Below are 14,100 nucleotides of genomic sequence, written 5' to 3'. Positions count from 1 at the left end.
TTTTAAGTTGTATACTTAGAAAATAGTTCACTTTTAATATACTTTTAAGTATGCTTTGAAAATAGTTCACTTTTGATATACTTTTAAGGAGTATACTTTTGATATACTTTTAAGGAGTATACTTTTGATATACTTTTAAGTATGCTGTGAAAATAGTTCACTTTTAATATACTTTTAAGAAGTATGCTTAGAAACAGAAAATGGAATACATTTCTTCTGGAGTAGGATGTACGTTTTCTATTATTATACAGCAAAAACATTCCCAATTTTTTTAAGTACATTACAGATTACATTTTTTAGATCCATCTCATTCTAATTATTCATGTCTATGAAAATCTATTATGCATTGCACATTTTATATTTTTTGGGGACTGAAGCTGTAATCTTAATTACTACCAAAACATTCTGAAGCCCTATACTCTTATTCTAATAATTATCAATTGGAGTATTAATGGAGAAAAACAAAAAAGCTGCTTGAGAATTTGAAGGTTATACTATCAAACTGACTGAAAAACTAAATAACGACGTGAAAAAAAGAAGATAGCGTGGCTCATTGGCTGGTCAATTCCCATGATGCAAGACGGTAAATAGTGTTAACATTTCCTGATAAGTTTGCCTTTTGTTCGAAATGCAAATGTAACTTCACGAATTTCGTTTTTTAAATGTGTCTGCTAGGGCTGTCCCCACTTGGTCGATTAGTCGATTTTCTGGTCGATATGCTCTTGGTCGACTAAGACTGTTTTAGTTGAGCTGCCATATGGCAGTGTGAGATCTGATTCCCGCTTGTGTCATCATTGCTGAATTAACGAAATGTTCAACGTAAATTGTAGATCGTATTATTTAAGACAAATAAACCAATTCTTAAAATATATGATTCAAAAGAAAAGGTGTTACTGTTTTCCCTTTCGTTAATCTGCGCTTTGTTTTGGTTTGGTATTTTGCACACTGCACGAGCACAATTGCTGCAGAACTACAAACTCTGCCATAGCCTACTTTGTCGGTGTTATTAGTCAAAATGGCAAAGACATTTGTGGTATGGCGGCATTTCATTAAAGTACATTTACAAAGTACCGGGTGAATCGCAAAACGTTGAATGCAAACTCTGCCAACAACGGTTTATTTTTCATAGTTCGACGTCGAAAATGATTTAGCCTACCACCTGAAAAACGTAAGTTGGTCTAGCCCTACTTCACTCATGCTAACGCGCTGGGTTGAAAAAGGAATATGCCTATTATAAGAATCACATCCAAATCGAATGACATTATTTTCTCCGGCCAAGACAAAATCTTTCTCTGTTGCAATGTTCCCCACTCAGCTTCTACGTAAGTTTGCATGCTGCAAGTTCAGGCAGTGATAAGCGCGCTCTGATGATTTGCATGTTAAACAAACAATATTTGGAATTTGTAGTACATTGTAAGAGATACTAAATACCATCGTTATTCGGTTACAACAGGACTGGTGATATGAGTCTTATTATTAGTAGGCTTTTAGCAGCTGAATCTGCAATGTCCAGCAGCCATTGAGTCAGATCGCGAAAATTGTGTATGTTTTTTTTGTTTTTTTGGGGCGTTTCAAAGTTCGATTAGTCGATTTTCAGCATTTTAGTCGAGTTTTGGTCGACCAAAGAAAATCTTAGTCGGGGACAGCCCTAGTGTCTGCTTAGAATGTCGTATTTTGTTGCGTGGTAATTGTCATTGTTGTGCTGGTTTACCATTGTATTAAATGACTGTTACGTTTCATAAGAACAGCTGGACACTAAAATAAAGTATTGTAAAGTCTTACAACTCTGACAATGATCTGTGCCAATTCTAGGGAGATTGGACAAAAATTGTAGAAGGAGTAGCGTGTTTCCTTAATATTCAAAATGACGGAAAATCTATATAACCAGAATTTGTGTTGATCTCGTCTTGAGCCAGGGAATCCAACAGTACTTCATTTTTGAAAATCGGCCATTCAGTTCAAAAGTTATGTGTGTAAACACATGTCCAACTTGACCCTTTGGTGGCTCGAGAGTGCTCTAATGGGAGACATGAAACTTGGTGTAAATAAAGAAAGGACTGTCCTTAATGAGTCTTCCAAATTTCACAACTTTTTACCATACGGTTCTAGGGCTGCCATAGACTCCAATGGGAGAAGATGTGTAATAATAATAATAAGAAAAGGTAGAAACACTTAAGTGACTCCGCAGCTACGCTGCTGACGGAATAACAATAGGTTTCCTCCTTGCGAAGGAATCCTAATAATAATTGTTTTTTACAATCGCTTTGACAATTTTTTCAATACTAACAAGTTTCCTAAACTGTTAATGCACCAACACACCTACCACACACAATTGGCAATACAGTTAATTTCATGCTCAAAATCACACATTGTAAACTAAACTCAAACACAAATTTTCATAACACAAAAATGCACTAAACAATACACCGCGTCTACCAAAACACTAACACATGTTCTCTTTTAACAGGAAAATGTAGTCGATCATAGCACAATGTAACAAAAAACACTGACATCAGATGGAATTACAGATGAAATAAAAAATGTATGACCCATCTCAGAATATCTTTATAGAATGTTCGGTTACTGTTTTGAAAAAAAAGACAGAAACATAATTGCTGCAGTAAAGGCTTCATTTGCAACAGGACATTACTGCAATAAATATGCAATATAGCTGCCATTTATAGTATTGCATCATTTACCCTAGCTCTAGTCCTTCTCTGAGCGCCACCACGCATTCTAACTCCCACAACTCCCTCGTGCAGGCTGTACATATTCTAACATATTCTTCGTGTTGCTCTATATTGTTCTTTTTCCACACAAGATCAGCCCAGAAGTCGTCTTTATATATACCATACGGTCATGCGATTAAAAGAGCCTGATTAAAAGAGACATGCTCTAACTAACTCTCAAAAACAACTTTGTCTGCTAGCGAGTGACGCAAATGTTGAGTAGGCAAGGCAATTCAACTTTATATGTTATATGTGTTCAAGCTGTGTAATATGGAAAATAGTTAGAGGTGCCAGATGTCAGAGGGAAGGCCAGTTGGTGATGGAAGTGGGCCGGTATTTTGGACCATCCCAACCCCGTCGTCCCACTGGGGATTTCCCCACTTGTTACCCGGAATCTAGTCTAAATTTTTTATTTACTTTCAAATGCTGCCCATCTTGTTGTACTTTGAAAATGTTTTCCATTTTAAAAGGAAGTCCTTGTATTTGAAAGACAATGCCCATACATGTTCTGTACTGATAAACAAAGTATTTTTTCACATTCAGGATTCATCCCAATGTCAATGTGTTCAGTTCCTCTAATATGTTAGATCTGACACTTGGTCCTCATTTTAAATTACACATATCCCTTTTGAATAACCATTGTTGTGACTTACCTTAACTTTCTCAAGCCAGTCACAGACTATCAGTGTCCCAAAATTAATGTTCTTTTTGATGTTTTGCAAAACAGATAGTTTAATCTTGCCTTGTCTGCACTTTAACAACACCCATTAGTCTGCTGGGAAAAAAGCCTTGCAACCATGGATATAATCAATTTTTAACTACAAAACAAACAGGCAACATTCCCTCTTAGAATGGAGAATTGAAATATGGGGGTCCCAAGAAAACTGTGAGCATATGGTGACAAAGAATATCAGAAAATAAGACCTGACAATTAAATACTAAAATCTTGTCATTGTGAAAACGACCTTTTAGATGAGTTGTCACGTTTGGTGTTCATCAACACGATTAGCTTTATTTTTTTTTGCGATCAAATAACACGGTTAGCTTGATTCAATTAAGTCTATTTTACCCTAATTTGAAATAGACATCTCATGTTATATACTTAACTCTTGCCTTTATTCCTCTGTCTCTTTCTCACTCTCTTTCTCACTTTCTCTCTCCACAGGTCTCCGCAGAATGGAGCGAGAATGAACAGAGAGTGGCTGAAAGAAAAGCATGAACTGGAGGTTTATTGAGGTAATCTGCTTCCTGTTTATATGGGACCATATAACAGTTCAGTCTTCCCGCCAGGACCCGTTGGCAGCAGAGCAACATGTCACCAAGCAATTTGATTGGCTCATCTCTGACCGCGGACCTTTCCACCACTCTCGGACTTACCTCTCCTTCATGGAAAGATTCCGCCAAGGATTTACAACCCGATATAAAATTTATAGGTGAGTTAGGTTTCAATCACGGCATGGTTTAAGGTACTTCGTAATTTTATTTTCCCTTTCTGTATATGTCAAGTGACTGCTGAAGGGGTGAACTGTGTAAAACATTTAATGTGCGCAAGCTTTCCCCTTTGCAGTCGTCGACTCTGCCGTCACTTTCAAAAAAGTGTGATGTTTTTTTTACCTGTTACATAAGCAAATCATTAGATGTAATTGTTTTGTGCAATCTCTTACATTCACAATTTCATTGACACTTAAATCAGGTAATTACAGTTTTTCACGATTGCTAAAACACATTTCTTGAAACACTCACCCATTTTCTCAAAACTGTAAACACAAAACCTAATCTTCAAGCACTATTTACAACACCTCTGAATCCTCTTGCTAAATGACACTTTCGCCTCAAAACAATTTTACCTGTAGTCAAAATCAGACACTGCTCTCAAATCATAAACAAAATGATATGCACTATCAAGCAGTCAGTAAACAATACACCAAAAAATAGAAAACACATTGTTCAAAACAAAGTTCTAAGGAAAAGTACTTTTTTTTTTCAAAACAAATGTTATATTTATCCGTCATTGTCTTTTGATAAACAAAAACATGTTCTATCATAGTAGCTCAAAATTTATCAGAAATTACTACTCTGCTTTGCTCTTTGCAAAGCAGTACAGTGCACTGCAACTCACAACTCACTCTTGTTCTTTGTTCATATGAACCTGCAACCAGTCAAAATCTATTGAGCAGTCAGTACTGTTACTGTAGCAAATGGAAAGCACAATGTTCAGGGCCATACAATTTGTTCATTGTACAGTATACAGCCTACAATGCACTGTACTACAGTATACAATACTAAGGGACAAAAATCAAAGGAGTAAACTATGATCAATGTGCTTCTTCTTGTCTTTGGGCTGGGTCAGGCCAGAGCACTTTGTCGACAACACAAGCAATATTTTCCCACCTTCAACAACCTGTTTGTTGCACTCTGACCTGGCTTATATTGGTTGTGTCACATAATTTGAACCAAGTGAAATGTATAAACAGTAAATGTATTTACGTAGCAATAAAGAAAATGGATGTTGGATTTTGAAACACTTTTTTGGATTTTGGTGTTTCAACACCCATTGACACTTTTCTGATGTATGACTGTTTAGCCTGTGTTCTGCACCTCTTTTGCCAACCATCTCTGGGGGAGGGGATCCCTCACTAAATTGCTCCTCCAAGGTTACTTGCATTTTTTTCTCCTCTAGTGAGTTGTTCTGGGAGTTTTCCTTGAGGGTTGAGGTTGGCTGAGGGGCAGTTCTATCTGCGTATGTGAAGCCCTCTGTGACATTGCTTGTAAAAAGGGCTATACAAATACTGTACATTTGGTTTGATTTGAAAATATTACAGTAACCATCACAGCTTAGTATTGTCAACAAATAACAAAGAAAAACCCTCTGGTGTGTTGGATCCAGCCTTGAAAACGCTCCACACCTATGTCACCACAGGCCAATTCCATTGCCTGTAGGAGATGGGTTTCGGTCATAGACCTTTCACCGCCACACAGAGAAAAACTCTTCAATTGGTTTGAGAAAAGGGCTGTATGGTGGAAGGCAAACATTTACAGTAAAAACTGCTGGTTGATGTTGAACTATTCTTGTACACGGACACCACGGTGAAAGCTGACATTGTCCCAAACCACCATTAGAAACAAGTGTGAACAACTTTGAGTCATTGTATTTTACAGATGACAGCTGTGTTGTAGTTTTGTTTACTGTTTGCCGCTTGTGTTTACCATTTTGCAGCACAAGTGCATCACAGTGCAAAATGTGTTAAGTGAATGATAATGTGTTTAGAGTTTTGCCAAAAGATTGTCTGATTTGACAAATTGTTTAAGTTCACCGAACATTTAATTCAGAGAATGGGGTTTAGTGTTTCAGCAATTGTGAAAAACTGTAATTGGATATAGCGGGACAAGTTATCCCTTATTTATCAGCGTGAGAGATGGTTGAAATACGTGAGAAATACAAGGTGTTGCGTGAGAGTGTGAGAAATGGCTGAAATGCGTGAGTCTCACGGCAAATGTGTGAGACTTGAGAGCCCAGCTGTTATTACAGTTTTTTTCAACTGCTTACACACAAAATCCTTACTTGTCACACAATTTCAGAAACCTGACACTCAAACACCAGAACCACACATCAAATTTGCAAAACCATACATTTACATTTAGCAGATGCTCTTATCCAGAGCGACTTACAGTAACTACAGGGACATTCCCCCGAGGCAAGTAGGGTGAAGTGCCTTGCCAAAGGACACACATCATGTGGCACGGCGGGGAATCGATCCGGCAACCTTTTGATTACCAGCCTGACTCCCTCACCGCTCAGCCACCTGACTCCCACATTTTTTACCTTTGACTCAGTTTTCAATTTCATAAACACTTTTTGCATAATACAACACACAATTCTCCATGTAACACACTAAATTGTAACAGGAAGCATCTTGATTTCCTTTTCAAACACAACCAATCAAAATGCCACACTAATTCATCAGTGCCTCACACTAACTCCTCACATGTGCAAACACTCATTGCTTTACTCAACACCAACCAATCATGGCTTTAGAATAGTGCTATAAATAGCCTAATTTGAGTCGATTGTGGTGGGTATAATTTGAACCTTTACTGTAGAAATGATAACAGGTATGTAACAATCTACTTTAATGTACACATGTCCTAATGTACAGCACATGTACACAATGTTCTGTTACAGCACAACACACGGTATACTATACACACATATACTTTAGCACCCATGCATCCATTGACTGCAGTGCACTACATGAATGGTCACAGTCTGGTGGATTACTATATAATACTGTGCAACAGTACAGTGAATGTAAGAAGACATTCTGACAATATTGTAGAAAATAGTATGCATTGCTGTATTCTACAGTTCATGGCGCACACACACACACCATTCCGTAATCACCTTTTTTCGAAATTAGTTTTTTTTTTTTTTGTTGCTAGTTTATGCGTTAGACCAGTGGTTCTCAACCCTGTCCTGGACCCCCTGTCCTGCTTGTTTTAGATGTTTCCTTGCTCCAACACACCTGATTCAAATGTATGTTCGTTACCAGGCTTCTACAGAGTTGATAACGACCCATTTATTTGAATCAGGTGTGTTGGAGCAGGGAAACATCTAAAACATGCAGGACAGGGGGTCCCTGAGGACAGGGTTGAGAACCACTGCGTTAGACTAATGTGTTCTGCAAAAAGGGGAGACTAGTGTTTTGGAATGGAAGGGAGAAAACAGGACAGAGTAACACGGCAGAAATCTCTATTTATTTATTTTTCGACCACGTAGTTAAGGCAGCAGGCGTGTGTTGTGTAGGCGGCCGCCTTGAGACACAATGACTACAACATGTAACTCATGCACCAACCCCCTGAACCAGTTCTGCACAAATACAAGCACAATTCATTCTTTACCCTAAAATTGCAGTTCAAAACACACTTTTTTCTGCACACAATTATTAACATTTGGCACAATTTTCATCAAGGAAATCTCTTGTTTTCACAAGGAACACACTGTCATTCAAAAATGCTCACTGACTTATCGCATAGGCAAACACCAGTCACACAGTTTTACAATTAGCAATCAGAGCTTTAGCATAAAAGGGTAACAGGTGACCTCTTCCGGTTTGGAGCAATGGATGCCAACATCGGAAGCAAAGGCAGAGCCAGAGGAGTGAAAGTAAGAGGAGGAGCACGGGGAGGACGAGGATGAGGAAGGCCAAGGACTGTAATCTCTGATGAGATCCGAGCCACTTTGGTTGACCATGTGGTCAACCATGGTCTAACAATGAGGCAGGCTAGGCAAACTGAGTACAGCCAAATTTGAGCACCTACACTGTAGCATCCATCATACCGGACTTTCCGAAATGAGAATAGCTAAGAAATCTATTCTCACTAGAAAATTGCAGTAGGCCTACTGCATATCAATACAGTACTCAATGAGAACAGTAGCACAGTATTGCCTGTGGACTGTTCTGTAGGACTGTAAAAATAAAGTATGTTACAAGTATTTGGGAAATGTATCCCTACTTTGTATTCCTTCACAGTATTTACAATATTTTACTATTTGTTTGGCAGAACTGAAAGATTACCAACACAAGGTGGTCGGGAACGTTTTCTGTCTCCTGAACAGGAAACTGAAATCATGAACATGGTCCTAGAACATAACACCATAACATTACGGCAAATACAAAGAAAAATACTAATAATGTAACCGTATACAGTAAATTATTCTGTTGTTTTGTATGTAGACCACTGTATGTGCAATTTTGTGTTGGTTGGGATGTACATTGTGTACGTTGTTTTTGTGGGGAAAATAAAACATATTTGTTACCGTGTATTTTTGTGTTCAGAGTATGAAAACAATATTCTCAAATATTTTATAACACACTTATGTACAGTACCAGTCAAAAGTGGGAAAATGTGTCCAAACTTTTGACTGGTACTGTATGAACTTTCTGTAGTAAGTGTAACACTGAACAAAAAAAAGGCCTAAATCATTATGATGAATGGAGAAGAAGTGTTTTCCATTCATCATAGTGTTTTGCATTGAGCACATCAGTGTTCAACTGGTTCTTATTAATGTCATTCACATGTTGTTTTGTGTGTATCATTTGTAAACAAAACACCATTTTGAGAAGAAATAACATTGTTTTGAATGTAAAGTTTCATTTGGCAGGAGAAGTGAGGGATATTTGCCCATTGTGTGTTTTTTGATTTGTGTGTAATTCTGAGAGGCATGTTTTCAGAAAATTTGTGTATCGAGAAAAACTGTAATAAGAACTAGATTTCTAATTTCTGGGGAAAATTGGTCAGTTTTTTACTGAAACTGATATTTTCGTATGTATTTATAAAGATTACATAAATTTTTAAGCATACATTTGTTGCAATGTTGTCTTCGGCAGTTGGCACCGGCAAGTTCACTGGTAGCGATCATTGTCAGTAACAACACAAAATGCGACCATTTGGTCTCAGTTATAGCCCTGCGTGGAGAAGCTGACCCTGGTAAATTGTGCTACTCCTAGACTACTGCTGTGTTTGTCTTGGTAGCGATTGAGTTGCTTGAATTTGATTCAACGTTCCGTTAGTGATATTTCATCAGAGGGGCGCTGGGGGGGGGGGGGGGGCTTAATGGCTTAATGTTGCGGGGCGGTGTCGCGGTGGTGGATTTTCGAGTCATATCATTAGGGAAACCTATTGTTTTCGTTAGTATTCTTATTATTAGGGTTCCTCCGGTAGGAGGAAACCTATTGTTAGTATTCGTATAATAATTTTTCGTATTCTCCGCTAAATGGCTCAATAGCTCTCAAAGTCGTGGACCCAATTTTTTCCAATTTGGTCCAATGATACAACAGGTCACTCATTACTCCCAGACGGCTAGTGGCCCATGTACGCCCATAGGTGGCGCTATAAGCCAAAATGCCTAAAAATTGGTATACATGCCTTATTTCTCATGGGGAACAAAAAACCCATATTGTCAGACTTTTCTTGTACTGTCCAAATTTGGTACAACCTTCAAAAACCTTCTCATGAACCATAGATCCAATCAACTGGAAATATGTTCCAGATGTGTAGAAAACGCATCAAAGGGTCAAATTGAATAAGAAATGCAATACAAAATGGCTGAAAGAAGTGTATTTATGTAAATGTCAGCATTGCTTCAATACCTTTGTGTTAATAAATCTAATATATTGTTACTGATTGTTTTTCAAACCTAATAGGGTACAAGACGACATCACTCTGAAGTACCATAAACAATTTCACCTTGGCATGTCAAAATATGATTGAATTCAATTGAATTGCTCCACAGCACACGCGCTCCAAATTCTCAGAGTCATCGTGCCCCTTGACACTAGGGTGACCACCTGTCCCGCTTTGCGTTGTGTCGCACATCATTTTCACCCCTTGTCCCGCACTTTGCATATTGAAAATGCTGTGCGATACAGCGCAAAGAGGGACAAGTGGTCAACCTACTTGACACGCGCGAGCTTGGCGAGACGCACACACATCCTTTCTGGAAATGGTGTGCTGACCAAGCCCCCACCCTTGGTCTTTAGCTCCCGTTTAATTTCGCTTCCAATCGCAGCTCGCCGTTACGAATTTAAATTCTTTTTTGGCGGCCATTGTTGTTTTCAACTGGAATCGCCTGATAGCCGTGTTGGAGGCAGCCACGTTCGGTAAGTCCTATTTTTATACATTTCAAGCTAAAATCGATTATTGGGTTTGTGAAAGTACACTACTCAATTATGGTGAAGGTTTGAGCACTTTGAGACCTTTAGATCATGAGGCGAATTCATCAAAAAGGTAGAGGAGGGCAGCTTTTAGGAGAACAAGCGATTCTCCACAGACCTGTCGGCTCAGAATTTTGATTTGGGTTGTGAAAGTATTTTTAATAAGCCTCAGTGTTTCCCACACAGACTAATTTGTGGCGGTGCGCCACAGAATCACAACACCGGCCGCCACATATTGCGTTTCGTAAAAAAAAATGTTTTATTGCTATTTAGGTTAAAACACGCAGCGTATTCGTTCAGCTGCATTTCCTTTCCCCTGCTCTCCCTCCGTCTCTCTGTCACTCATGCGTCTTTCTCACATATGCACACAACGTCAGCACACGTTAGCAACAATGCATACATATGCCGTTCTAGTAAGACCGACAGCTATATCAGCGAGCCTTCAGCATTAGTGCCGTAGCTAAAATTCGAGGAAAGTTGAGGCTACTTTTCGCTAGGTACCTTACTCACATTTACATTTAGTCATTTAGCAGACGCTCTTATCCAGAGCGACTTACAGTACTCGAAGTTTCCCCTTCGTTCTTTTGGTGAGAAGTCTCAAGAGCTAGCTACTTACCCGGCGTCATGGAGCCGACCAGTTAAATAGTTGTTTAGCACTAGCGTTGCTACATGCATAATGCAGCAATTATATGTTAGTCGTTGTTAATTTTGTGAAGGTGTGAATCATTTTGTATTCATATTTAATGTAACAAATTATTAACCCCCCCCCCCCCCCCGTCTGACAACCCCCACACCTCCCTGCCACAATTAGATTTCTAATCTGTGGGAAACACTGAGCCTATTCGCCAGGGAGACCGCATTGGCTTAGACGGCAGCCATGTTTTGGTCGCATCATGTTCATAAGTTCACCATTTCACAGTTCGGTCGACACGAAAAATGTAGAGGAGGTCAGCCTTTAGGAGATGTGGGAATTGTGCTTTTAGCCAGATACTCCGATTATTTTTGTGATTTGTGGATAACTTGCAAGTGAAGTGAGACTGCGTCCTGTGGGTACATTGTTTTGACTTGGCCTCAGAGACAGACTCGGCTCGCTCACTGGCAGTGTGTAAACAATATTGTATTTCACTCAATTCTACTCCCTAAAACGCTTTTTGTAGACAAGAGCCTACTGAAGATAGCCAGTATATAGGATCTTTCAAAACAAGCCTATTGCATTCATCATTGCCTGAGAAAGCGACCTAAGTTAGCCAGGCAAGTTTCACTCGGTCAGTCTATTTAAAGGTCTTTGCCTGTCAGAATAGTGTTTACTATGGAACGCTGAGTTAGTCAAAATTAAATAAATAGATAAATACGGTTATCAAATAAATTCTGAAATAAAAAAAAGATGGCAATAAATGGCACCATATAATTACATAGCTGAATCCATTTACCAACATCAATAAATTAGTACATTTATTTAATTCAAAATGAAGTTTTTGTAAAGACAACATTTCATGGGACTTTTATTCCTAATGCCACATTTATTTATTTGAGACTTTTACACGCCACATTTATTTCCACGCCACATTTATTTCCACAGCACATTTATTTCTGTGCTGTATTCATTTCCAATCTCACATGCAAACGAGAGGGGAGTGGTTATCCAGGGGCGGATCTAGAGATCTTCATTCGGGGTGGCAATGGGGTGGCAGAAGGAAGTTGTTGGGTGGCCTCCGGGAGGCAAATCAAACCCAAATTAGGGGGGTACAGTACTCCCTATGGTAAATGATTGGGCTACAACATTGTAGTTTAAATTAAACAGGAACATTAATATAATTTATTGAAATGTTCTGTAATGTAAAAATACTATTTTTTCATGGGAAGATTGAAGTTCATGTTGTTTAATTGTAACTTGTTCAACTACATGCTCTTATTGTTCTTCCCTTTGGGACTTATTTAGTTCTCACAGTGTATGCTTCATGTTTTGGCTACCCGCAATGTTTGGGGCTATCTCGTTGTTATGATCAGAGACCTATGCACTTTTGTAAAGCTCTCTCTTGGGAGTCACTTTGGATAAAAGCGTCTGCTAAATGCATAAAAATGTATAGACCAATTATCACCCTACGTCACACAACTGTCAAGCAGGCTCAACTGCGCATGTAGGTTGCAAAAGACGAACTTCTCCCCGTTCTATTACTCTTGGAGTGTCGTTCAGGTCATCATATATCTTTGGCCACTGGATTGCAGGGCTTGATATTAACTTTTTGAGGCTCTTGGCCTTTGGACAAATACATTTACGTTCACTTGTCTATGCACAAAAGTCACTTGACCCCGTGACAACATTGTGCACACTGCCAATGAGCGAGTCTGACTGAGGCTAACGTCAAAACAGTGTAACTGGGATGTAGTCTCACTCAGACTGCCAGTTTAAACAAATCAGAAAAATAATCGGACCAGCTGACTAAAAGTAGAATTCCAATATCTCTTGAAAGCTGCCCTGCTCGACTTTTTGAATGTAGAATTGACTGTAAAAGTGTAAAATTATGAACTTTGTGACATGACGTGAAGACATGGTTGCCGCTCGACTATGCGGTCTGTACCGGGCGACATTCTCACTCAAATTTCAAGACTTGCGTGACCCAAATCAAAATTCTGATGCGACAGATCATTGGGTAATCGCTTTTTCTCCTAAAGGCATGTCCTCCTCGACGCTTTTGGTCTTTTAAAATCTAACTATTTGTATGATCCATGTGGTCCTTTTGCCATTTAAAATGCTATCCTTTCCCGGTTTTCTGCAGCCACAGTGCGCGCGCATCCCGATTGTTTACAAACAAATAATTGGTCTATTGGGGTGGCAGCTAGGGCTAGGCGATAAAAATAACTATCGAAGTAATGACTTCCCTCGATAAAGATATCGTAACATTAATTCATTTTCAATAATTTCGATAATGTCGATAGAGAATAATTAGGAACAGCAGTCCATTTAATTTCTGTGATGCAGCAGGAAGTTGCGGAGAAATGGTAGCCTACGCTCACTAAAATATACTGAGCACTTCGAGTGGAGTAGCTAATGTTAACCGCGGGAAATTAGTCTTATTGCCGAAAACAGTGGCAGCAATAGCCATGGCGAGGGAGCAACTTCCAATTAAGAAATTATTGATAAAAAGGGTTTGTCTTCTTCAGTTATTTGGAAGTTGTTTGGCTTTTTGAAATCTGACAAAGAGCAGAGCAATGTTCGGTGCAAATTGGTGTAGTAAACAAACAGGTGGCTACAGTACCAAGTCTGGTAATTCGACAAACTGCAATGTGGACTTCTTGTTGACCTTGACCTACGGTCTCGGTTAACAAACGTTTTAACAAATCTCTGCTTACAAAGGTGTTGGTAGATCTTTCGAAAGTCCATATTTGTTTTTTATATATTATAATATAACAACACGTAGGAAAAATTGTCCCAAATCAAACACGACGAATCTGGAGCAGATGCCATGTTGTCAACATCTCCAAGGCAACCACTTGCTAGGTCCGTATATCGTTTGCGGACCTCTGGAGAGGTCTGCAAACGGTTTTGCAGATTTCTTAAAACGTCTCTGGACATATAAGATCAGCGTTTTGGTCCAATTATAATACTAATATATAAGAAACCTTTTTTACCACCTGAAGAAAAATCACTCGTTGGA

The 14,100-nt window shown here is 38.9% G+C and overlaps 1 protein-coding gene across 1 annotated transcript in view; it reads left to right on the top strand.

The window, feature by feature from the left end:
• Positions 1–14,100, top strand: part of brinp1 (bone morphogenetic protein/retinoic acid inducible neural-specific 1) — a 228,838-nt gene that overhangs the window by 38,482 nt on the left and 176,256 nt on the right. The window contains exon 2 of the mRNA XM_047017393.1: positions 3,895–4,162. Within this exon, the coding sequence (XP_046873349.1) occupies positions 3,945–4,162 (218 nt within the window). The 5' untranslated portion in view covers positions 3,895–3,944. The remainder of the gene's footprint in view (positions 1–3,894; positions 4,163–14,100) is intronic.

Source organism: Hypomesus transpacificus, unplaced genomic scaffold (genome assembly GCF_021917145.1).
Source record: "Hypomesus transpacificus isolate Combined female unplaced genomic scaffold, fHypTra1 scaffold_55, whole genome shotgun sequence".
Lineage (NCBI taxonomy): Eukaryota > Metazoa > Chordata > Actinopteri > Osmeriformes > Osmeridae > Hypomesus > Hypomesus transpacificus.
This window is presented reverse-complemented; position numbering and strand designations above follow the sequence as displayed.